The 26557-nt window shown below is 46.9% G+C and overlaps 1 protein-coding gene across 1 annotated transcript; it reads right to left on the reverse strand.

Moving 5' to 3' along the window:
- Positions 1–746: 746 nt before the first annotated feature.
- LOC127601225 (B-cell receptor CD22-like) lies at positions 747–26557 on the reverse strand. Its single transcript, XM_052066288.1, has 18 exons — positions 26349–26557; positions 26196–26255; positions 25277–25375; positions 20697–20808; positions 19903–20048; positions 19632–19752; positions 19404–19540; positions 10368–10490; positions 9967–10113; positions 8283–8388; positions 7856–8019; positions 7494–7643; positions 7233–7364; positions 5057–5138; positions 4036–4084; positions 3836–3922; positions 3670–3757; positions 747–754 (listed from the first exon to the last, which is right to left on the reverse strand). Exons 2-18 carry the CDS (start codon positions 26242–26244, stop codon positions 747–749), a joined length of 1800 nt encoding a protein of 599 aa, XP_051922248.1. The 5' UTR covers positions 26245–26255; positions 26349–26557.

The following is a 26557-nucleotide window of genomic DNA, read 5'->3' on the forward strand; positions in this document are numbered from 1 at the left end:
TTTGGTGTCTTGTCGCCCCCAAGCGGCAGGTTTTGGAACCGGACCTGCTCGCCCCTGAATCAACATCAGCAGCAAAAAAAAAAACAGCAAAAAAAACATATGAGCTCACGAGCACATCTGAATCGCATCATCATTACGGCAGACTGCACTTTTGCCTTTCAACAACAGAAGAATAAAGAAAGCACAGTGCACAGAAGGCACAATGAGAGGATGCCGTTGTTATATAAATGTGTCTACAGTTCTGCTGTCAATACTTTGGGTGGGAGTCATGGTTGACTAATGAATGAGCAAGGAAGACAGCAAAAAAAAAAAAAGAAATTGAGAAGATGTGAGGAGCATATCATAGAAAGCTCGTTGAGCTAATACCTCGACAGTCTGGAGTAATGTACTGTAATGTATTTGGAGGCAGGGCTGTACGTTTCCCATGTCCCAAGAGCTAGCTTCTGCAGCCGAGGATCGGACCGCCAGGGTCCCCGCCTTTGGCTGCCGCCCAGCTCACTTGGCACCCGACCCCTTTGGCCCCTCTCATGGGTGGTGAGCCCATGGGAAAGGGGGACCCACGTTGCCTCTTCGGGCTGTGCCCGGCCGGGCCCCATGGGTGTAGGCCCGGCCACCAGGCGCTTGCCAACGAGCCCCACCTCCAGGCCTGGCTCCAGAGGGGGGCCCCGGTGACCCGCGTCCGGGCAAGGGAAACCTAGATCCATTTATTGCCATCATCATTGGGGTCGAATGTTGGGGTTTCAATGTCACCTCTCTGGCAGGGAAGGAGCCCGAGCTGGTGTGTGAGGCAGAGAATTTCCGACTGGATATAGTCGACTTGCCTGCACACAAAGCCTGGGTTCTGGTACCAGTTCTCTCGAGAGGGGTCGGACTCTCTTCCACTCTGGAGTTGCTCACGGTGAGAGGCGCAGAGCAGGTATGGGCATACTCATTGCCCCCCGGCTCAGTGCCTGTACATTGGGATTCACGCCGGTAGACGAGAGGGTTGCCTCCCTCCGCCTTCGGGTGGGTGGACGGGTTCTGACTGTTGTTTGTGCATATGCACCAAACGGCAGCTCAGCATACCCACCCTTTTTGGAGTCCTTGGAGGATGTGCTGGAGAGTACTCCTGCTGGGGACTCCCTTGTTCTGCTGGGGGACTTCAATGCTCACGTGGGCAATGACAGTGAGACCTGGAGGGGCGTGATTGGGAGGAACGCCCCCCCCCCCCCCGATCAGAACCCGAGTGGTGTTTTGTTATTGGACTTCTGTGCTCGTCACGGATTGTCCATAACGAACACCTTGTTCAAACATAAGGGTGTCCATATGTGCACTTGGCACCAGGACACCCTAGGCTGCAGTTCGATGATCGACTTTGTAGTTGTATCATCGGATTTGCGGCCGCATGTTCTGGACACTCGGGTGAAGAGAGGGGCGGAGCTGTCAACTGATCACCACCTGGTGGTGAGTAGGCTCCGATGGTGGGGGAAGATGCCGGTCCGTCCTGGCAGACCCAAACGTATAGTGAGGGTTTGTTGGGAGCGTCTGGAGGAATCCCCTGTCAAACGGAGTTTCAACTCCCACCTCCGACAGAGCTTTTCCCATGTTCCGGGAGAGGCGGGGGACATTGAGCCCGAGTGGACCATGTTCCGTGCCTCTATTGTTGAGGCGGCCAATCTGAGTTGTGGCCGTAAGGTGGTTGGTGCCTGTCGTGGCGGCAACCCCCGTACTCGCTGGTGGACACCAGCAGTAAGGGATGCCGTCAAGCTGAAGAAGGAGTCCTATCGAGCCTTTATGGCCTATGGGACCCCAGAGGCAGCTGACGGGTGTCGACTGGCCAAGCGGACCGTGGTTTCGGTGGTCGCCGAGGCAAAAACCCGAGCGTGGGAAGAGTTCGGTGAGGCCATGGAAGCTGACTTCCAGACGGTTTCGAGGAAATTCTGGTCCACCATCCGATGTCTCAGGAGGGGGAAGCAGTGCACCACTAACACTGTGTACAGTGGGGATGGGGCGCTGCTGACTTCGACTCGGGACGTTGTGAAACGGTGGGCAGAGTACTTCGAAGACCTCCTCAACTCCACCAACACGCCTTCCTTGGAGGAAGCAGAGCCTGGGGACTCTGAGGTGGGCTCTCCTATCTCTGTGGTTGAAGTCACCGATGTGGTTAAAAAGCTCCTCGGTGGCAAGGCCCCAGGGGTGGATAAGATCCGCCCGGAGTTCCTCAAGGCTCTGGATGTTGTGGGGCTGTCCTGGTTGACACGCCTCTGCAACATCGTGTGGTCAACAGGGAGAGTGCCTCTGGATTGGCAGACCGGGGTGGTAGTCCCTCTTTTTAAAAAGGGGGACCGGAGGGTGTGTTCCAACTACAGAGGGATCACACTCCTCAGCCTCCCTGGTAAGGTCTATTCAGGGGTGCTGGAGAGGAGGGTCCGTCAGGAAGTCGAGCCTCAGATCGAGGAGGAGCAGTGTGGTTTTCGTCCCGACGTGGAACAGTGGACCAGCTCTACACCCTTAGCAGGGTCCTTGAGGGTATGTGGGAATTTGCCCAACCAGTCTACATGTGTTTTGTGGACTTGGAGAAGGCGTTTGACCGTGTCCCTCGGGGAGTTCTGTGGGGGGTGCTTCGTGGGTATGGGGTACCGAACCCCCTGATACGGGCGGTTCGGTCACTATACCACCGATGTCAGAGTTTGGTTCGCATTGCCGGCAGTAAGTCGGAATCGTTTCCAGTGGGGGTAGGACTACGCCAAGGCTGCCCTTTGTCGCCGATTCTGTTCATAACCTTTATGGACAGAATTTCTAGGCGCAGCCGAAGCGTTGAGGGGGTCCGTTTTGGGGGCCGCAGTATTGCATCCCTGCTTTTTGCAGATGATGTGGTGCTGTTGGCTCCTTCAAACGGGGCTCTCCAACTCTCACTGGAGCGTTTCGCAGCCGAGTGTGAAGCGGTTGGGATGAAAATCAGCACCTCCAAGTCTGAAACCATGGTCCTCAGTCGGAAAAGGGTGGAGTGCCCCCTCCGGGTCGGGGAGGAGATCTTACCCCAAGTGGAGGAGTTCAAGTATCTTGGGGTCTTGTTCACGAGTGGGGGTAGGAGGGAACGGGAGATCGACAGGCGGATCGGTGCAGCGTCTGCTGTGATGCGGACGTTGTATCGGTCTGTCGTGGTGAAGAAGGAGCTGAGCCAAAGGGCGAAGCTCTCAATTTACCGGTCGATCTACGTCCCAACCCTCACCTATGGTCACGAGCTATGAGTCGTGACCGAAAGAACGAGATCCCGGATACAAGCGGCTGAAATGAGTTTTCTCCGCAGGGTGTCCGGGTTCTCCCTTAGAGATAAGGTGAGAAGCTCAGTCATCCGGGAGGGGCTCAGAGTCGAGCCGCTTCTCCTCCACATCGAGAGGAGCCAGATGAGGTGGCTTGGGCATCTGATTCGGATGCCTCCTGAGCGCCTCCCCGGTGAGGTGTTCCGGTCATGTCCCACCGGGAGGAGACCCCGAGGAAGACCCAGGACACGCTGGAGAGACTATGTCACCCAGCTTGCCTGGGAATGACTCGGAATCCCCCGGGGAGAGCTGGAAGAAGTGGCTAGGGAGAGGGAAGTCTGGGCTTCCCTGCTAAAGCTGTTGCCCCCGCGACCCGGCCCCGGATAAGCGGTAGATGATGGATGGATGGATGGATGGATGGATGGGCTGTACATTTCAGCTCCTGTCGTTGGAGGAGCATCCTTCAGAGGAACAATTGATGGATGGGAGCTGTCACTCAAGTCTTCAGGTTCCTCCTGCACAAAAGAGTGTATGTGTGTGTGTTAATGCCCCTTCTATGCTGCCAAGATTTTAGGATATTTAGTTCAGCCTACTGGTATGTCAGCCATGAAGGTCTCTCTCACTGGCATCGTCGGTTGGGTCGCCTCATAGAAAATGGTGTCAGTTGTTACTGAGGGCCGCTGAAACACACCAAAGCTGGTATATGAATGATCAAAACTCCACAAATGTAATTATGATATAAAAAGGTTTTTGAGTGTACGATTTATCTGTAATTGTATCCAAAAGGCCAGACCTTGGTTGCTGCTCCGACTGACTCCATGTCAACTGTGTGCATGTTCTTACTGTGGACAAGAAACAAAAGATGACGAAATCACACGCCCCCCCACCCATGAAGATACCGATACAGTACCTATGATACCAATATTTGAGTCGATAACAGATTGAAGGTCGTCCTCTTTCAAAATGTAAACAGTTTATGTTTTGAAATGATTATTTTCAAAAATAATTCCACAGTATCGTTCGAGACTCAACAGTATCTTCAAATTGAAGGCTTGAATCTTGACTCATCATTTGCCCAATGGCACCGCAGTTCATTATAAATCTATGTGTGAAGAGAAAACGACAAAAAGGTAGGTTGTGTATGGTGTTGTTAATCACCATTGTTAATCAACATTGAATTTGGTCTTTTAACAGAGATGGCAAAAGTGCTCACTCTATAGTTTAGTAGCGGTACAAATACGTGTGTAAATAAGGCTTTGTTAAAACTAGCAGTGCTGAACTGGGTCAAAACTGTGCTAAAGTAATAATTACAGACTCTGAAATGTACTGTAGTTTAGGCCCAAATCAGGCTCTCAACCGGGATTTACTAGCACTCTCCCTCTCTCTCTTTCCATTCCATCGTTTTTTGTTTTTTTTTTACATTGTGTCATCATCCACTGAGGTTGAAAAAAGTAACAAAACTAGTTTTACAAAAATTAGGAAGATAAAAAAAAAAAATGTCCGCAGTCGGGAGCGAAAGTAAAAAGTCATTAAAAAATGTAGAGTGCAGACACCAGGAAGAATAAATCTAACAACTTCCAACAAAAGAACAAAAACTTCTCCATCACTGTCTTTTAACTCCAAATTTGCAACTAACAACACATACTGAAATGTAAATGAACATATAACATTTTCAGGTAACTGTCCCTCCATTCTTTTTTCAGTGTATGTTTTAGTTTAGGTATCTTTGCTAATGTTCAGGGAAAAAATTGTCACACACTATCGTGAAATATATTTAAATAAAAGTACTTTTAGTCCAAGGTGTGCAATTTCACCTAATCATAATGGCCACTGTCAAAGTGATGAGCCCAGCAGACACGCCCACCGCCGATGCCAACGCAATCACCTTTAGTCGTCCTGGTGATGAAGATGGAGAGAAAAAGTATAAAATAATTGTGACAGAAATAGTTCGGCAGACATAAAAATAGAAAGAGAGAGTTGAGAGATATGGAAAAAGAGCTGTGCAGCATTTTGCCAACGTCTAGACTGAAGTCTCGTGTTTCCAGTTGTGATGATTTCCAAAGCCAGCTCCCCTTCTTCAGCTGTCTCGCCTCAAATAGTCATTTTCCACAGCACCTCATCTCCTCTTCCTCCTCCCTCAATAACTACGATGGCTTTACATGACTCACCATGACTCACAGAAATAGATGCCAACAGAGTCCAGAGAGGAATTGGAAGGTTTCCTTGCACTCTCCTCTCAAATGCAATGAAATGAATCCTTACATATTTGAATTATTGCTCTAGACTTACAGTGAAGATCAGAAAGCTTCTTGGCGACACTTTGTCATTTTATTTTGCATCTGAGAGTGTCGGTGGAATGTATCACAATGCAGAGATGAAGTACAATGGCTTCCAGACTGGAAGTGAAGATGACTCACACCTTCACTAAATTCAGCTGCAACAATTTGTCTCACAGTTTGTTGAAGTTAACAGCATGGAGCCTCCTTACTTTCCATGCTACTGTCAAAAACATGCATAACCTCTTCATAAATGTTTCTGCTGTCATGAGTTGCTTCAACACAAACACTTATACTGTAGCTGAATAAGCATTGTGTTAAATATATTCTAAAATCCCAAATACAGTCAAGTGCCACGTGAACTACTGAGCATTAACGTGTGTTTCATGGAGCAGAAGACATGATGAGTCCAGCAAGATACCTCAAGTATTTTAAGAGTGCAAAAAGTTCAACTTCAAAGGAATGTCATCACAAAACCTTTATTGGAAGGTACAGTGTGTGTGCATCCAAACTTGTGACGTGTCACGGTCACAGATTTAAGATAACAAAACTGGCCTGAAGTAAAGTGTTACTCAGCTCCAAATATTTTCGATATCAATAATGTAACTTCAAACAGCAATAACAGATACCAGATTTGGCTCAAGTCACATTTCAATGTCTCTCACACACACAACACACACAACATTGAATCACTGCCGAGTGCTAGCCAGCAAACCATAGCTTGCCTTGCTAAGTAGCCAGCCATAGCAAAGTAGTACATTTGCTATTACAGAAGCTAAGGCTATGATGTTACAAGGTATTAAACTATTCTTATAACATTTGACTGAGGTCGAATTAAGGCTCTCACCCTTGAGAGCCCTTCAGAATAAACTTTCAAATCAATATGCTTTTTCAAATTTGATGGTGAGTGTTGGAAAGCCTTTAGCTGGTACTGCTTTGGTTCATAAAAGAAGCGGGGGGCATTTGAAATGACAAGACACACTCCCAGGAAAAGGGCTGTATAGTCATCACATTCTGTACAAACCTATTCTTTCTGCTTTTTTTTTCACCTTATCATATGGAGAAAAGCATATATAGTTCTATTTGTATCTTATTTATTCATGTATTTGTCGCCCCTTTGCTTGTAATGCTGGCGTTGATTATATTTTAGTGTGATACAATATCATGGACATTTTGCCATTCACAACTGCATATATAGTAATTATTATTCAGATACAATTACTACACTACCGTCCTTTTTTCATCCATCCATCCATTTTGTAATCTGCGCGCTAGAGCCTATCGCAGCCGTTTTCGGGCAGTAGGCCCCCTGAACTGGTTGCCAGCCAATCAAAGGGCACACATGGTCCATCGCACTCGCAATCACACCTTTAGAGTGTTCCATTAGCCTATCATGAATGTTTTTGGAATGTGGGAGGAAACCGGAGTACCTGCAGAAAACCCACGCAGAGAACGTGCAAACTCCACACAGGAAGGCACCTCTGCATTGTAAGGCTGACACGCTGATCAGTCGACCGCCGGACTGCCCCCCTACTTTTTTCTTTTTTGTTGTAATGTATTGTTCATTTTAGTGCCTTGGAACTCCAACTTCACCGCTGCAGGACTAATGAAGGCTTATTCTATTGTGTATTATACATAAAAGGAACAGGTAACCCATTTGGCAGGGCCCTGAGTACAAAATGCTGCCATGTGTCCAGCCCAAATACTTGCGTACCTCTAACTCGAACTGTAAGCATAGGAGAGCTGTGGACTCCAATGCGGTTTCGAGCCTCACAGTAGTACTGGCCACTCTCTCCAGGCCCGACTTCTGAGAATGTGAACACAGGACCAGTGCGGCTGCCCCACGCTGCGTCAGCGAACGAACCAAAGGAGACAGAATGGGAAATAAACAAATAAATAACGCCCTTTCAAATATTCGGCGGGCTTGTACCTTAGTTTAACTTGAGTGGAAACACTTTGTTAGAACGCTACTAACATTGTACTGATGCTCCGTTGTGTGTTAAACGGTGCCAAGTGAAGTTGTCCACGGCTGGGTTGGCCTGACTGCTGCAGGTTAGAGTCAAAGGCCGGCCAGCATCCACCACGCTGGAAGGACGAGCCAGCACTGAAGTGTTCTTCGGAGGGTCTGAATGGAAGTAGAGATGACAGAATAATGTTTTGATGGGAAGTGAGAAAGGCTACTGAAAAATACAATGGAGCAAAGAGACTGCGATTGAGGAGAGACGGTAGATACACTAACTGACAGGTGACAGACACATCATACCCGCCTCGTCTCTGAATCATGTTGCCTCAGTTAACAAGGATGGTTCCAATCAAACACACATAAACACAACTTACACAGCACAGTGAGAGCGGTGCTATGAGAGGTTTGGTGTCCTAATCGGTTCCAGGCCATGCAGTAGTACTGACCAGCGTGGTGAGCACGCACTGCAGGGAACGTCAAGTTCTGGACGCTTCCTTTTGCTAGCACCTGGTCTCCTAGGATGCGATACCAAGCATGCCTAAAGAAAGATGGGGATGATCACGATAAAAGTGCTCCGTAGGACTGAGCGATGACGTTATGGCCAAGCCAGGGTTACTTTTCATTTTGAACCTCTTCCATTTGAAAAATGCCCAACCAAAATACAGTCCATTTTACTTAGCCCTAATTGAAGACAATATACAGACGAGACAACTACAACATGAAAATGAAATACAGGAAAAGACAAGACACGATGACAGCAATACAATGAGCATTTTGTGGATAGTGATAATGAAATACCACCTGCTGATAGGGGGATGGGCATGGCTCACACAGCTGAGGTTCACATTGGAGCCTTCTCGAATGTCACCAGGCGGTGTTATCAGCACATGGGTGTTTTTGGGTGAGACTGAAAAGAGACAAAGAATGCCTGTTGGACCTGGTCACCCCACTAACCGAGGCTCCCAATTGCTCAGATAAGATAGCCAGCCGGCTCAAAGGACCAGCCCCTGAACCTCTCCCATTTAATAATAATAATAATAATAATGATAATGATAATAACACATTTTATTTATAAGTGCCTTTCAAAACAACCAAGAGGCCACTGTGCTCAATTTTGAGCTTCAGGCTAAACGCTGAGAATTTTTGTGTATATGCAGTTTTGTAGGATTTTTTTTTTTTACACAAAAATATCTGCAAACTTTTTCCATTATGTCATTATATGGGGTTGTACGTTTGAAAAACACTTGAGTTCCCTATCAAAGTTTTGCATTCTCTCACAAAGACTGCGAGATAATGCAAACTTTTTTTGTTTTGTTTTTTGCAAGGGGGTGCTTTTTTTTTTTAATGCGTGTTTATTTGTGCTTCCGGGTCAGCTTGGCTAATGTAGATCTCATGTGCGGCTGATTTAGAGACGACGCTACTTTGGGGAAGGAGAAAATTATGGAGGAGGACTTGGAAATTGTTATTTAAGATCAACAACAGATTTAAGCAAATTTCAAAGTAAAATTCCATTCAACTCACCTTCCATGTTTGTTGTTTTCATTTACCCAGAAGATGACACGGGAATACATCAACGCACATTTTTTTTTTTTAAAAACGCATCCCCTTGCAAAAAAAAAAAGAAAAAAAAGAAAAAAAGAGGTTTGCATTAGCTAGCAATCATTGCGAGGGAATGCAAAACTTTGTGAGGGAACACAAAATTGTTTTTGTTCCCTTCGAGGTCTCCTTAAGAGCTCTGTAGGGTTGTGTGTAGAATTTGGAGGAAAAATACGAAAGCTCCAATAGCATCAAAATTCATTTCCCGCCCCCCACTGTTTGATGCAAAACAGGTCACAAGTCAAGGGTTAAAGGTCGACATCTATGATTTTATTCAATAGCGGTTTGAAATGCAAATGAACCAGTCAGATTTGTCGTGACATAGATGTACTATTTCTCATTATTCAAGTCAATGCTCACTTCGTGGTTGGTACACGTCACCCTCACTCCCCTGACTCAGCAAAAATGTAATCAACGGATAGTTTAAAAATAAATATAAATGGTTAGTTTTTGACCCTGTGCGGATTAGAGAAAATCCAGTATTTTCAATTCTTTTTTTTTTTTTTTTTAATCTTCTTATTGGAAATGTATGTTTATAATAAACATTTCCCTTTGGAAATAACAGCTCAAATAGATAATTAAAATTCCCAAATGAATTTAATACTCATTCTCACAACGAGTGTATGTAGAAACCCAAGTAGAAACCCAAGTAACTGAATTTTATTGGATTTTGGATTGAATTTACACTTTTTTTTTTATTAATTAGCAGTGTGAATGTATTGTAATAAAAACTCAGCAACTGATTTGTATCAACATACTCTCGCAATTTAGTCTAGTGAAGTAAACATGAATATGATATATGATCTTATTTCTTTAAGTTGTTTTAAAAACATTTAAACAATGACTGTTGAGCTCCCATTTCTGAGCAATGAATCAAGTGAGCACGTACATGTCACATTGAGAAGAAATGGTTGGGATCGTTCGGTTCCGAGGGAATTCCGCGCCACACAGAAGTACTCTCCTCCGTCTGTGTATTTGAGGTGAGTAAGGTGGAGTCGAGGCCCAAAACTATCTGGGATGCTGCCAGTCTCCATGTCTGTGGAGAGAACGCTCATGTGTATCAATCATCATGTTTTTCATCAGAAATACATATTTTGACGTTTTGATTGACATGGCAGGAGAGGCAATTAGAGGTCCTCTTTTTTTTTTAGTTGTCATCTTATCTTGCAGTGGAGTAGATAATTCAACAAAATTATTTTGAGTGGTCTTTTTAATATTATGGTTTCAGGACCAGCTGCCTCTGCGAAGCAGTGCGGTTCTCTACCATCGCCTCATTAAATTCTGTAATACCTTTGAACCAGGCAAAGCTCTCTACCGGTGGAGCTCCTTCGCTATTGCACGACAGAGTGACCGACCCGCCCTCTGACACCACTCCTAATGGAGAAACTTGGATGGAGGTAGAACGAGGGGCATCTGATGGAAAGAAAGAAAAGAAAGTGGTTAAATGATGAATAATGTTGCATTCTTCACTCATCACCCATCCATCCATTTTCTATAGCAGGTGTCCTCAATCGTGTTGCCTATTACAACTGATTGAAAGCGAGAGGTGGGGTACTCCCTGGACTGGTCACCAGCCACTTCACGCTCACGTTCAGACCTATGCACAATTTAGTTTTTGGTTAACCTTATGCATGCTGCTGAAATGTGGGAGACAATCCTCCCAGCGAAAACCTTTGCAAGCACATTAAGAACATACAAGTGTGAGAAGACAGAAGCTGACATTCGAACCCTGAACCTCAGAACTGTGAGGCTGACATGCAAACCAAGTTACAGTAATTCCCCGTTATTTGCGGTTAATGGGGACCAGAAGCCCCGCCCCCCTCTCCCCAAAAGGTGAAATCCGCAAGGGAGAATTTGCCCCTGCCTAGTAATTTTCGTGAATGTAGATAGCGGCATATTTAAAAAATCTTTTTCTCCTTTCGGCTTGTCCCTTTTCAGGAGTTGCCACAGCAAGTCATTAATTTTCATCTTTCCCTGTTCTCTGAATCCTCTACTCTGACTCCAATGACCTGCATGTCTTCCCTCAATGCATCCATGAATCTCCTCTTTGGCCTTCCACTCTGTCTCCTACCTGGTAGCTCCATCTCTAACAATCTCCTACCAATGTATCCACTGTCCCTCCTCTGTACATGTCCAAATCATCTCAGTCTGGCCTCCCTAACTTTTTCTCCAAACTTTCCTGTCTGAGTTGTCCATCTGACGACCTCATTTCTGTCCATCCTTGTCACTCTTTAACTCAACCACCTCGAACTCTGCCTCCTGTCTTGCTAGTGTCTCTAGACCGTACATCATGGCTGGTCTCACAACTGTACTGTAAGCTTTTCCCTTCACCTTAGCTGACACTCTTCTATCACTTCGTGGGTATGGGGTATCGAACCCCCTGATACGGGCTGTTCGGTCACTATACCACCAATGTCAGAGTTTGGTTCGCATTGCCGGGAGTAAGTCGGAATCGTTTCCAGTGAGGGTAGGACTCCGCCAAGGCTGCCCTTTGTCGCCGATTCTGTTCATAACCTTTATGGACAGAATTTCTAGGCGCAGCCAAAGCGTTGAGGGGGTCCGTTTTGGTGGCCTCAGTATTGCATCTCTGCTTTTTGCAGATTATGTGGTACTGTTGGCTCCTTCAAGCAGGGCTCTCCAACTCTCACTGGAGCGTTTCGCAGCCGAGTGTGAAGCGGTTGGGATGAAAATCAGCATCTCCAAATCTGAAACCATGGTCCTTAGTCGGAAAAGGATGGAGTGCCCCCTCCGGGTCGGGGAGGAGATCTCGCCCCAAGTGGAGGAGTTTAAGTATCCTGGGGTCTTTTTCACGAGTGAGGACAGGAGGGAGCGAGAGATTGACAGGCGGATCGGTGCAGCGTCTGCTGTGATGCGGACATTGTATCGGTCTGTTGTGGTGAAGAAGGAGCTGAGCCAAAGGGCGAAGCTCTCAATTTACCGGTCGATCTACGTTCCAACCCTCATCTATCGTCACGAGCTATGGGTCGTGACCGAAAGAGATCCCGCATACAAACGGCCGAAATGAGCTTTCTCCGCAGGGTGTCCGGGCTCTCCCTTAGAGATAAGGTGAGAAGCTCAGTCATCCGGGAGGGGCTCAGAGTCGAGCCGCTTCTCCTCCACATCGAGAGGAGCCAGATGAGGTGGCTTGGCCATCTGATTCGGATGCCTCCTGAATCCCTCCCTGGTGAGGTGTTCCTTGCATGTCCCACCGGGAGGAGACCTCGAGGACGACCCAGGACACGCTGGAGAGACTATGTCACCCAGCTGGGCTGGGAATGCCTCGGGATACCCCGAGGAGAGCTGGAAGAAGTCGCTAGGGAGAGGAAAGACTGGGCTTCCCTGCTAAAGCTGCTTCCCCCGTGACTTGGCCCCGGATAAGTGTTAGAAGATGGATGGATGGATTTGAACGGGACACGTATTTACGTAAATCTTTCATTATTACACCTGATACAGGAATTAACATTCATCAACAATGCCTTCTGAGAGAGGCGAAGAGGCTTGTGTTGGTAGTGTAGAACTTAACTTGTGGAATTTTGGTTCACAAAAGACTCCTGCTGACAGTGGAGCTGAAGTTTTTAAATGGGAGAAAAACATGATGGGTTGCACTATGACATTTTTCTTGTCTTCTTATGAGTTGAAATAGGTTTAAGGTTTGTTTGTTTGGTTGTTTTTTTTTAAATCAGACAATGGTCTTTTTTTGTGAAGAAAAAAACCCCTCTTACGTAGCTGACAGTTTCGGCTGTCACTTCAGCTTTCGCCTGAGCTGTCACTGCTTTCTCATGACATGTCTAAAAAACAGCTGACCGGGTCGTACCCCCACACCCACCAGGCCCCGCCTCTGCTGTTGAAGCAATGTGTCTCTGTTGATGGTGCCATCTCTGTCCTTAGGCTGTGGCAAGGGGTTGGAGCACAGTTTTAACTAATCCCAAAAAGTTTTTGCTTAAACATTTAAGGTTATCGCGAACACATAAGACACAATCAACAGTGTGACGAAATCCAAGGGATGGTGCTGTGGGCAGGGCTGCTAAGATGCGCAGCCAATCAGCTCACAGGATATATCCACTCGTGCTCTCACTGGTCGATATCGCGCCAGGAACCAATCACGTGCCTTGGATAAATACATGTGTACAGTACAGTACAGGCATGAACAAAGCCTCGGATTCATTCCGCATGCAGGGAAACCTTTTCTCTCGCGCATCAACATGAAAGAGCGGGTCTTTCCGCAAGATAGCTGCCGATATGGTTGTATTTTTTTCATTTTTACTTTTTTGATAGTTTTTTTTAATTGTTATAATTTAAAAAAAATGTATACATTCATTCATTCATTCATTTTCCGAACCGCTTGATCCTCACGAGGGTCGCGGGGGGTGCTGGAGCCTATCCCAGCTGTCTCCGGGCAGTAGGCGGGGGACACCCTGAATCGGTTGCCAGTCAATCACAGGGCACACAGAGACGAACAACCATCCACGCTCACACTCACACCTAGGGACAATTTAGAGTGTTCAATCAGCCTGCCACGCATGTTTTTTTGGAATGTGGGAGGAAACCGGCGCACCCGGAAAAAACCCACGCAGGCCCGGGGAGAACATGCAAACTCCACACAGGGAGGCCGGAGCTAACCCGGTACCTCTGCACTGTGAAGCTGACGTGCTAACCACTGGGTTACCGGGCCGCCCAAAATGAATACAGTATGGGAAAAAAACGCGAATCACTGAAGCCGGAAAACATGGAGGGCAAAGTAGAGGTGGATTACTGTAAGGCTAAAATCCGTACTGTATTTTCCGCACTATAAGATGCACCGAAAAGTCTTCTATTTTCTTAAAAGCTCACAGCGCGCCTTAAAATCCGTTGCGCCTTTTGTATGGTCATTACGGTAACATGTCAACCCCAAAATGGCTCCTTGCTGGAGATATGCTTACAATGTAATAACTTGCTGTTGGTTCAGTGAACTGTGTCGCTGCTTTATTTAATATTTTTGTTGCAGCTCTGAAAAAAGGAGAGCTGTGATGTTAATTTTTTAAAACAGTCTCAACAAATACAGGTACGTCTTTGTCCGTCTCCGTGCCTTCTCTTCTTCTGTTCGACTCGAGAGGCGGTCATGACCGCCTCCGAAAAACGTAAATTAACGATTCCTTCAATGAAACTATGAAAATTGAAAATAATGCATCAAAAGATGCATTATTTATTTTACAAAATAAATTTATTTTTACAAAATAAATTCTGTAGCCCCCCTACAGAATTTATTTTGTGATTTCCTCATTTGTGAATACAGAGCAAAGGAATAAATAACAAACACTTCAGAGACAGTCCTGTTACTGACATCTGTTCATTCTGTTGGTGCTTGTCACGTCCCGTGGTTGCCAGCAGAGGGCGGGCTTTCTGCCCGCCGTTTACACACCTGTCACCCATTAGGGAGTAATTGCGCAGCCTTTATTTGGACGCTCTGGCAGTCTACTCACTGCCGGAGAATTCCACGCCGTGCCAAAATTTCTCTAACCCAATTCCTACTTGCATTTATTCATTGCCTTTTAGCCTTGTGCTGTATTTACGCGTCGTTGTTTCCTCTTGCGAGTGAAACTTATATTCATTATTCTAATCTGACCCTCCATGCCATGTTTTTCCGCAAGCGTTTTCTGTTGTCCTTTTATTTTATCCCTGGTCCCTATTTTGACCAGCGCTTTTTGTTATTCTCCCTGTCGGGTTATTTTGTGTTCGTTATTAAAGACTCCTTTTGTTATCTGACAAGATCACTTTTTGTGTCTGCTATTTCAGGGATCCACTTCCTTATTTTGTTGTGCACGGAGCGATCATTCTATCGCTTCGGGCACAACGTGACAGTGCTCCGCTTAAGCAAATGCCAAGGAGGGCTATAGAATTTATTTTGTGATGTCCTCGCTTGATTTTCTGTTTTGATGCATTATTATCAATTCTCGTAGTTTCATTGAAGTAATGTTTATTTACATTTTTCGGAGGCGGCCATGAACGCCTCTCGAGTCGAACGGGAGGAGCGTAGCGACATCTAGGATGCATTGTAGATTGCACCTCATCATCCAATGCACCTTTTAGTGCGGAAAATACGGTATATGTGTTCATGATCAGGAAGCTATTTTTTCCCCTTTGCTGAGAACACTGTTTGTTGACGCCTATCCAATATGTCTGTAAATCTATCTATAGCATGCTCGTCTCGAAAGGCGATGGTCGGCGCGTAGGGGGGGATTAGGTCCTGTACTGGACGCATGAGCGCGAGTGGCTGAAGAGCCCTATTCTTGAGTGGCATTCCCGCTGGCATTTCACGCAGATGAATGTTGAGGATGGTGGGGTGGTGCATGGAGCAGCTGCGCGGCACTATCTCGCTGCCCGCTTCTGTGAGGCCCGGTCCTGCTCTTCCGCCGCAGCCTCGGTGACCCCTATGCGGATGGTGTTGCGCCAGGTGGCTCGGTCTGCTGCTGCACTCTCCCATCTGTTGGGATCCACCCGGACCGCCTTTAGGTCACGTTTGGCAGTATCCTTGTAGCGCAGCAGGGGCTGGCCCACACTCCGGCGTCCCTCAAGCAGCTCGCCATAGAGGATTTCCCGCGGCAGCCGGTGGGGGTCCATGCGGAAGGTATGGCCGATCCAGCGGAGCCTCCTCTTCATCAAGGTGCATTGGATGCTTAGGAGGCCGACTTGTTGGAGGACCGCGGTGTTTGGAATCCGGTCCTGCCACCTGATGCGCGGCAGCCGCCGGAGGGCACATAGGTGAAAGGTGTTAAGTCGCCGTTCCTGCCTAGCGTAGGTGGTCCATGACTCACTGCCGTAGAGTAAGGTGGAGAGGACGCCGGCCTCGTACACCATAACCTTGGTTTTTGCACTGAGAAGGCGGTTTTCCCAGACGCGTTTCGACAGCTTCGCCATCACACCGGCAGCCGTGGCGATCCTCGAGCTGATCTCGGCGGCGAGTGTTGCTGCACATGTGACGGTTGAGCCTAGATAGGTGAAGGAGTCGACATTTTGCAGCGGCGTGTCCTCGATGGTGATAGAGGGGGCGACGGTGGTTCCCTGGGCTAGTATATTTGTCTTCTTTAGGCTGATCGTGAGCCCAAAGTCCCTGCACGCACGCGAGAGTCTGTTCACCAAGTGCTGGAGTCCTGCCTCACTATGGGAAGTGAGGGCAGCATCGTCTGCAAACAGTAGTTCTCTTACCAGGATGTTGTAGGTTTTAGACTTGGCGCGCAGTCTTGCCATGTTAAAGAGGCTACCATCTTGCCGTGTGCGGAGGTATACCCCCTCTTCGCAGTCAGAGAAGGCATACTGGAGGAGGTGGAAAAGAAGATTCCAAATAAGGTTGGTGCAAGGACGCACCCCTGCTTCACTCCACTGCTGACTGGGAATGGCTGGGAGGTAGCGCCGTTGAAGCGGACTGTGCTTTGCATGTCTTGATGGAAGGAGCGGATAACGGTGAGAAGTTTTGGTGGACAGCCTATCTTCTCCAGTATTTGAAATAGCCCGCTCTGGCTGACCAGGTCGAATGCTTTGGTCAGGTCAACGAAGGCAATGAACAGAGGTCTTTGCTGCTCGCGGCACTTCTCTTGAAGCTGGCGGAGGGAGAATATCATGTCCACTGTGGATCTTTTAGCCCTGAAGCCACACTGCGATTCGGGGTAGACTCGTGAGGCGAGGCGCTGAAGCCGTTTGAGGGCGACGCGGGCGAACCCCTTCCCAACGATGCTGAGCAGAGAGATGCCCCGATAGTTGTTACAGTCGCTGCGGTCCCCCTTGTTCTTGTAGAGGGTGACAATGGAGGCGTCCCTCATGTCTTGGGGGATGTGGCCCTTTTCCCAGCAGACGCTCAGAAGCTGGTGCAGCGGTTGCAGGAGCGTGTGTTTCCCATGCCGCAGTACCTGAGGGGGGGGGTGCCATCCTGGCCTGGTGCTTTGCCATTGTTTAGAGCGTCGATTGCTTTCGCAAGCTCGTCAGGCGAGGGTGCGCTGTCCAGTTCCTCCATGAGGGGAAGGTCAGGCAGGGAGTCAAGGGCTGCTCCTGCGACGGTGTTTTGAGTTGCATATAGCTCTAGCTAGTGCTCGACCCACCTGTCCATTTGCCTGCTTTGGTCTTGGATCGTGTGACCGGTCTTGGACTTGAGAGGGGCGGTTTTGTTGCATGATGGACCCGTTGCCGTTTTGATCCCCCCATACATGCTCCTGGTCCTGCCCTGGTCAGCAGCTGACTGGATCTCCATGCAGAGGTCCTGCCAGTATTTGTTAGCACAACGGCGGGCTGACTGCTGGGCTTTACTCCTGGCAGCACGGAGGCTGTCTCGGGTGTTGGGGCAGGGGTTGTTGTTGTGCTCAAGCATTGCCTTTCTCTTGGCTCCTGTTGCAGGCTCCATTTCTAGCCAGTGCGCCTCGAACCAGTCTGCGTTTTTCCGCATTCTCTTCCCAAAGGCGAGCATTGCGGAGTCGTAGATGGCGTTTCTGAGCTGGTCCCAGAGACGGACAGGGTCTTCTGTGGTGTTGTCATATTTCTCTTTCAGCTTATCTCTGAATGTAGTGGAGAAGCAGTTCACCTTTTCGGCAGTGCCACAGGTGTTTATGCGCGGCTTACCCTTGGTCTTGGCGTGGTGGATTCTGCGAGGCTGCAGCCTCACCTTACTGGCGATTAGGGCGTGGTCGGTGTCGCAGTCTGCGCTGTGGTAGCTCCTCGTGTGGAGGATGGCGTTCAGGCTGGATCTTCTTGTAATTGCTAGGTCCAGCTGGTGCCAATGGTGGGATCTAGGGTGCCTCCAGGACACCTTGTGGCGGTCATTGCCTGCGAAGGTGTTGGTGATACAGAGGCTGTGGTGGCAGCACAGCTCGAGGAGGCGTTGGCCATTCTCCTTCAGTCGGCCAACTCCATGTGGGCCGAGGCAAGAGGGCCAAGCCTGCCAATTGGCCCCCACACGTGCGTTGAAGTCGCCGAGAATCAGGAGGAGTTCGGTCTTGGGGATACGTCTCACTTCATTTTCGAGAGTTTCGTAGAACTCATTCTTGGCTTCTGGGGAGGACGTCAGGGTGGGGGCGTAGGCTGAGATGATGTTGGCATATCCTGCTGTGGTCTTCATGCGCAGGGAGAGGAGACGGGACGTGCCGTTGGTCGGTGTTTCCACTGCGTGGAGCAGGGAGTTCCTCACTGCAAAGCCCACGCCATGCTGGCGCGGTTCCTTCTGCGGCCGACCCTGCCAGAAGAAGGTGTAGTTTTCTTCCCTGAGAGATCCGCTGTCTGGCAGGCATGTCTCCTGGAGGCAGGCCACATCGATGTTCAAGCGGGCCAGTTCCTTCCCAATGATGGCGGTCTTTCTTAGGTCAGTGATCTGAGTCGGGTCGGGGGACATTCCGGGGCACATAGTTCTGACGTTCCAGCTTGCTATGCGAAGTGCTGGGGACTTCTTTCTCTTGCGTGTTTTGCCTGGTGCATGGAGGCACTCGCTTTCCGGGTTTCCCCTGGTCTCTACGCACCCAGTAGAGCAGGCGAGTGTGACGGGCTAGCACCCTATTGACCGGGGGCTGCCCAGTTTGGGGCGGGCGGTAGCTTGCCAATGGAGTGCGATGACTCCTCCCACCGTCGGACGAGGCCCCTGGCGCTCCGGCTCCACGCCAATTGGCCGGAGCTCTAATGATCCGGTAACTGCCTCTTCCCGTGGTTGCTTTACGAAGTCTTGCGACTTCGGTGGAGACCACTCTCCAGTGCGCGTCGAAGGCTTGGGTGGGGGATATGGAGACACTGAGTTGCCCAGGCTGTAGTGTCCCCCTCTCTGCGTCACCGATCGGAGCCCAAGGGAGAGGATGAACCAATAGACTTGGGACCGGGTCTGCTGCAGGAGTTGCCAGGGTCGCTGACTGCGTGTCTGACCCTGCCTGTCGGGGCTCCACTCCGGTTACACTGGTAGGGTGTACCACCGTAGCCAATGCCTAAGAGGCAGACCCTGCGAGGCAGCAGGGGGATTTGGATTCAGAGTTGCCTTCTCCTAGCCTTTGTCTAAAGAGACCCAACCTACAAGGCAGCAGGTGGTTGGACTAGTGAGCGCCAGCGCGTCATCCACGCGCCGGTGGGCCTGCACACTGCACCTCTGGGGCTCCAACCTGCTCCAAGGATGCAGTTTAACGTCTTACCTAGGACGTGTCTGTAAATAAAGCTGAGTAATAAGCATAAGGTCACTGCGCTGCCACATTCGATCAAATGCGTACCAAAAAATTAGTCGTTGTGTTTGCAGCACTGAACATTTACATATTTAGTGATGCAAAAAAGAATTACAAGGTACACATAAGCAAACAGAATGAGAGTCGGTGTGGTTGGTCTGCAATTACTTACGGCCGAGAGCCAGAAAGAGGGGCGGGGACTGCACATTCTGTGGCGGGATTGGTCGACAGATATACGCTCCAACGTGTACTCGGTCGAAGCGTTTGATTATCATCCATTTATCATAGGAGCCCAGGTTTCGACCATCCCTGCTCAGGAAGCATATTGTGACATTGCTTTTGTTTTTCTGCTTTTGATAGTCACATTTGATGGGGAGGTTGCACACTCGCACACACTCACCTGTACAACGCGAGGCTCCTTCCTGGGGCAGCACATCCTGTGGCCTGGCAGCCGACAAACACAGTCTCTGCAAAGCCAAACATGTTGGCTGGCCTTCTTGGATGCAGCTGGACCTGGAGGTCTGACACATGCACACATTCACAGAAAAAAGCCAAAGTGATGTCTTGTGTGAATGTCTGGCAAGAAAAGCGCTGCTTGCGCAGACTTCTTGAATTTCATCCGTAGTATCCGTCACAACTGATTCAGCACTTTTAGTTGCCAAAAAAACAACCTGTTACGTCTAGAGTGATGGTGTCTGGCGAGGTCCATCGTCCCAGTGGTTGATCCGTCTTGAACCTGAAGTGGTACTGGCCTGCATCACTCAGCTTGACAGCTCGAATTTGGACCGAACAGCTCGAGTAGCTTCCGCCGATGTAACTGCAATGCAGAGTAATTGTGTTCGACATGCATACCGTAGATGCATGCATCCGTTTTCTTTTTTGTTTTTAAACTGTATAATACGTCAAGTCAAGTCAAGTCAAGTCAACAGTATTTATAGAGCACTTTCAAACAGCCATCACTGCATACAAAGTGCTGTACATGGAGCGATTTAACATATACAATAAACAGTAAGACGAATCAGTAATAAGTAATAAGTAATAAGGCGGTAGAAAGCACCAAGCAGTAAAACCAATAGCAATCTAAGTCATGCTGAGTCAAACGCCAAAGAATACAAGTGAGTTTTGAGGAGGGATTTAAAGATGGGCAGCGAGGAGGCTTGCCGAATGTTCAGTGGGAGGTCATTCCAGAGAGATGGACCAGCAACAGAAAAGGCTCGATCCCCTCTGAGCCTCAGTTTAGTTCTTGGCACGTCTAGCAAAGACTGGTCCACAGACCTGAGGCGTGGATAGAAGTGTTGGAACACTTGGTCAATGGACCCACAGGAATGAAGAAGATTGAGTAGCACGGAAGATTGGTGTTAAGCACATCTGCCTTCCAGGTTCAGGATTCGAATCTCAACTAGGGCCGTCTTGTGTCGAATTCACGTATTCTCGCTCCATTTTTCTGTCCTTCAAATGCTCTTACCGTGTACGTCCACGATAAGACAGGCTGATTTGGTTTAGGTCCGTGTGATGGGTGAACTCCCTTCGACCGTCTGCTGATACACGAAACCACATGATCTGCGTCACCGTGTGACCTATGAAGGTAAAGACAAAAAAAAGAAAGACCAAAAAAAAAGCTCCCCATCTTACTATCTTGCAAACTTACATCTTAACTTTAATGATTCTGTTGTTTGTTTCTCGAGAGAATTCCGTTTAACATAGCAACGCAAATGAGGTATCAAAAGATGCGTCTCGACCTGGCTCGGCTCAGAATTTTTAATGGACAGAATTCCATATTACCATGGTGATGCAATTGCTCGAAACCACGTAAAGAATTCCCATTGAAATGAGGGCGGAGCCGTATCATAATTGACAACATCTGTCACCTTTTTCCATCTTTGGAAAACGTTTTTTTTTCTTTTTTCGAAAAAATATACACTCGCCTTACCCTGTCTGTTTAAAGACAGTAAGTGAAGCAGCAAAAATAAATAAATAAATGAATAAATCTGGTTTAACGTTGGTGCGTATTGTATAGCCTAGAGTGGAGCTCATTAAGGCAGTGCGAGCTGTCATAAATTTATTTTTGATAATCTTTGTGGCCATAATATTTCTTCATTTGGGACATTAGGTACTCACACGCATCTTCTTTGAGAAAAAACACTTTTGTGTAGCAAAAACTTGATTTTGTACCTTTTGTTTTAGTTGTAATGAGCCAGTCACATTTCTTAGATTTATTTAATTTGAAACCTGCTCTACTTCTGTCATTTTTTTGGGGGGGGGGGATTAAAAAAAAATGGGAACATGATGGTGTTCCTCAAACTCTTGCCGTTTAAACAGACCTTTGTGGAATCAGTGTCTTTAACCATTAAGTTGTGAGAGGATTTCGTTCGAGATGTGCGCTCTTGCATAGATTTAATTTTAAAACCATCATGACAGACAGGTGCAGGAAAATAACAGCTGCCTTCAGAGGCGGTGCTAGACATTAATCCTTGGGGTGGTCTGACTGCCTTAGCAGTGAACACGCAATCTCAAAAGAGGGAAATTTTGGGCTTTTTCCATCTACTTTCCACATTTGTCAAACAATTCTAACCCTTGCAACTTTGAACTGATCCGCACATTCCCATTTTTTTAAAAATTCCAATTCCATCCATCCATCCATCCATCCATCCATCCATCCATCCATCTTTTACCGCTTATCCGGGGCCGGGTCGTGGGGGCAACAGCTTTAGCAGGGAAGCCCAGACTTCCCTCTCCCTAGCTACTTCTTCCAGCTCTCCCCGGGGGATCCCGAGACGTTCCCAGGCCAGCTGGGTGACATAGTCTCTCCAGCGTGTCCTGGGTCTTCCTCGGGGTCTCCTCCCGGTGGGACATGCCCGGAACACCTCACCAGGGAGGGATTCAGGAGGCATCCAAATCAGATGCCCAAGCCAAATCATCTGGCTCGATGTGGAGGAGAGACGGCTCGACTCTGAGCCCCTCCTGGATGACCGAGCTTCTTGCCTTATCTCAGCGGAGAAAGTTCATTTCGGCCGCTTGTATCCGGGATCTCGTTCTTTCGGTCACGACCAACAGCTCGTGACCATAGATGAGGGTTGGAACGTAGATCGACCGGTAAATTGAGAGCTTCGCCCTTTGGCTCAGCTCCTTCTTCACCACAACAGACCGATACAATGTCTGCATCACAGCAGACACTGCACCGATCCGCCTGTCAATCTCCCGCTCCCTCCTGCCCTCACTCGTGAAAAAGACCCCAAGATACTTAAACTCCTCCACTTGGGGCAAGATCTCCTCCCCGACCCGGAGGGGGTACTCCACCCTTTTCCGACTGAGGACCATGGTTTCAGATTTGGAGGTGCTGATCTTCACCCTTCCACCCAATCTGCGACAAAGGTCAGCCTTGGCGGAGTCCTACCGGAAACGATTCCGACTTACTGCCCGCAATGCGAACCAAACTCTGACATCGGTGGTATAGTGACCGAACCGCCCGTATCAGGGGGTTCGGTACACCATATCCATGAAGCACCCACTGCAGAGCTCCCCGAGGGACACAGTCAAACGCCTTCTCCAAGTCCACAAAGCACATGTAGACTGGTTGGGCGAATTCCCACATACCCTCGAGAACCTTGCTAAGGGTGTAGAGCTGGTCCACTGTTCCACGTCGGGACGAAAACCACACTGCTCCTCTTCAATCTGAGGCTCGACTTCCTGACGGACCCTCCTCTCCAGCACCCCTGAATAGACCTTACCAGGGAGGCTGAGGAGTGTGATCCCTAAAATTCAAATTGAAAGCTTAAAAAAAAAGAAGTGTGTCTAAGTGCCACATTTTTCGGAACAATTTCAAACCGTTCCAACAATAAACTGTTCAGTTTATGCCAAGCACTTTTTTTCTAAAAATGTCAAAGTAAAAGGCCCAATTTAAAAGGTTGGTGTTTTTGGCTGTAATTTCCACATTTTTGGTTCTGTACAAAACATTCCAACTTCAAACTGTTCCGCACATGCGGCTTTCCACCTTGCAAGCGTCAGCAGTCCCATACAAAATTTCTGTGGGAATTTTCTAGTTTTTTATAAATAGCTCTGTGACTGTGTCCGTCAGAATTTATATTATCTTTATCTGGATATCGTTAAATTGTGCAAATGGCCATAATGTTGTGGCTTGGTGGTGTGTATCAAAATTGTACATGGAACCTCAGTTAACTATGATAGGATAAAATCCAGGATATTGACGATATAAAATATTTTTTTTATATATATTATAGTTTTACAGTTTTAGGGTTTGAGCACACTTAAAACATGTTAAAACACACTTTTTAAAGTTTTCTTCGGCACCTGTACTCATTGTCACAGTCAAGATATTGCAAAATGTACATTGTTAGTTTTTCAAATAAAGAGCAAAACGTGCTTGCTTCAGGCTATTATTATTTTTTTTATAAAATCACTCCCAAATTAAGATTTCTATCAAACTGATACAGAAGACAAAAGATAATTAAGCATTTTGGTGGAACTGTTCACTAAATCCCCAGTTCGTTTCATATCTGGGTTTTGTGGTGAGTATTTTCAGTTTAGTTTGATACACTTGGACTTTAGTTCAGTAAAAATTGAAAGAATTAATATATAAAGAATTCTAACAGATTTATCATGCAACTTTTTTGTTTTTCTTGTATTGTTATTTACATATTTTTGAAGATTGAAAATGCATCTGTCACATATGTGCAGGTCGCAAGCAAATCTCAGGTTGTAGCCTTTTAGCTTGAAGCAAGTCCCAATTAAGTAACTGTGGGGGGGGGGGGGGGGGAATCAATAAAACAAGTCAAGTCGCATTACCAAAAAAAGCAAGTCAAGTCATTACTTTGTTCAAGCAAGTCAAAAGTCAAGTCAGAAAATCTTACTCAGCACAACATCCTGTTTGAGTGACGATCAAATGTTTTTGAACTGAACAAGACAAAAAAGTAGATTTCTCTATAAAAATTGAAGGAACACCTAAAGAACATATACATCTCTAAAAATTATATGAAATACACATGAGTATAAAATACATTTATTATTGAGAAGAATGCGTGTTGCTTTCCATTAACGTTTGCATGAGTGTTTACAGGCAACAATGTATAACACACTGCTACTACGATGATAAAAATTGACATGGTATGTTCAATATACCCTGTAACTAAGGGTTCAAGTTATATGGACATATTTCAAGTCAAGTCAAGTCAACAGTATTTGTATTACCAGAGCAAATTCCAGCTAGTTGTAATCTCACCAACGTAAGAGTTCTGATGCAAAAATACGAGCAGGAAGTCCATTTTATGCACGAAGAGCAACTCTTGCTCTCATCTGCCTAACACGAGGAACACGAGACGGGGATCAGGTGCCCTTCACCAGTCTCTCAGCGTTATGGCAGTGTACAGCAAATGTTTGACGCTGATATTGCGTAAACAAGCAAGGATATAGTGCAAAAAGAGCACCGCTGAGGAGGCCCAACAAACGGGAATCTCGGCGAGCACCAGCGCGACTCTACAATGCTGTTTATGATTGATAGCGGTGGACCTCTTCCTTTTTGTGAATCTGGATGGACTCCTCCACTTCTCCTCGCACTCTTTAATGAGTAAACTCAGACACAAAGCTTTCTGCCAGTAAAAAAAAAAGAAAAGAAAAAAGAGCTGCCTGTGTCAATATGTTCCGTTAGGTCATAATAGGAACCAAACCCAAGCCTGCCGGACCGATCCGTTTGGACGTTTCCACATTGATGAAACATTGGATATTCAAACACCAAAATATTCAACCAAACCACATAATTTCATTAACATCAGCAAGCTATATTGGGGGAGATTGTTGAAAAAAAAACCCTAATCAAAACTTATTTTGTCATATTTTAAAACGTGACACTATTGCATTCGTAAAATGATCTGTGGGGAAAAAAAACATTGAAAAAATAGAATCTTAAAAGTCCACGACATAAGGTCGGGGGGCATGAACAATGATTTGGTATCAAGTGGGGGTACACTCTGTGACTAATTTATTGATATCAAGTCCAGCAAAGTCATAATATGGAAAGATCTGCTTAGATACCTGATGGATAGTCATAGCGACATGGCAGTGTGACAGTGGTTCCTGCCCACACACAGATCTCTCTTCGGGAAAAGGACACACTCCACCTGCTTTGGCCCCCTGCAGCACAATAATGCACTTTGTCAACACCGGCGTGAGCAATTCTATTCATTGCCAGAACTGTGCCCAAGTTCACCAATAGATTTGGTGTTTTACTGATGCTCTATTTATCCATCCTATTTAATTCATGCACATGTCCTACCAAGAACAAGGATCATTCAGAAAGTGTCTTTTTAAAAGCATCATGCCAGCCGACTTAGCAACAAGAATATTGAAAAAGATATTTTCATAATCTACTACTGTATTGACATTGCCTGTTCTTGTCTTCTTCAAGGATGACAAAATAACAGTGGACACTTTTTTTTTTCTTCACATGAGAAATGGGCTTTGGGAAGTTTCTGGTTTGGAATATATACTCCAAGACGAAATAGTGTACTCCGTTCCAAAACACACAAGTGAAAATATGTCTCCTTGGAGAATAAAGTGTCAAACAGCATCAAATCAAATGGAGGCATTGAGATTCATGGTGACATTCCGTGCTGCTCGCAGCCTGCAGGGGTGACGAGCTTGCACAAAAAGGTAATCAATACTTATAAATAACCCGAGTGTAAAGGCAAGGGCACCTGGCTGCAGGACTTTAATAAACGTATACAGTATAGTATTGGACTTAGAGTGTTGCTACATTTCTGATTAACTGTGTTGTACAAGGCCATGGCCAAATGGTTTACGACATCATTGAAATTCACAAAGAATAAAACATCTGTCAATCAAAACACACCTCACGTTCCCAGATCTGATGCTACCCAATAAAACGTAATCATATTGTCAAAATTTCAAATTCAATCATCAAATCTGATAGTTTGTTGATATTTTCACCTACCTGGTAAAGTTGCAAGTATTGCGGCCAGAAGTAATGCACCTGCCAACATCTCCGCGGGCTCTAAAATGTCACAGGAGTAGAAAAGATGAAGCGGCAGAAAACAAAACAATCAACTGCATCATGCTACTTCCATATTAAATAAACATCACTCACCCTTAAGAGTACAATCCCGTCATTCAGCTCTATTCCACCTAAACGGAGATGGGAGTTATTTTCGGAGCAAGGAGATCAGCTTAGTGATGTGAACCATTCGAGGAAGAGGAGGGTAGGGGGGAGAGGAGGGTGCAGAGGGAGGAGAAGGAGAAAGATGTTTCAGTCAATTTGCTCTCCCATAATCCCTTATTTCAATATATTCCGGGTCA

Source organism: Hippocampus zosterae, chromosome 5 (genome assembly GCF_025434085.1).
Source record: "Hippocampus zosterae strain Florida chromosome 5, ASM2543408v3, whole genome shotgun sequence".
NCBI classification, from domain to species: Eukaryota; Metazoa; Chordata; class Actinopteri; order Syngnathiformes; family Syngnathidae; genus Hippocampus; species Hippocampus zosterae.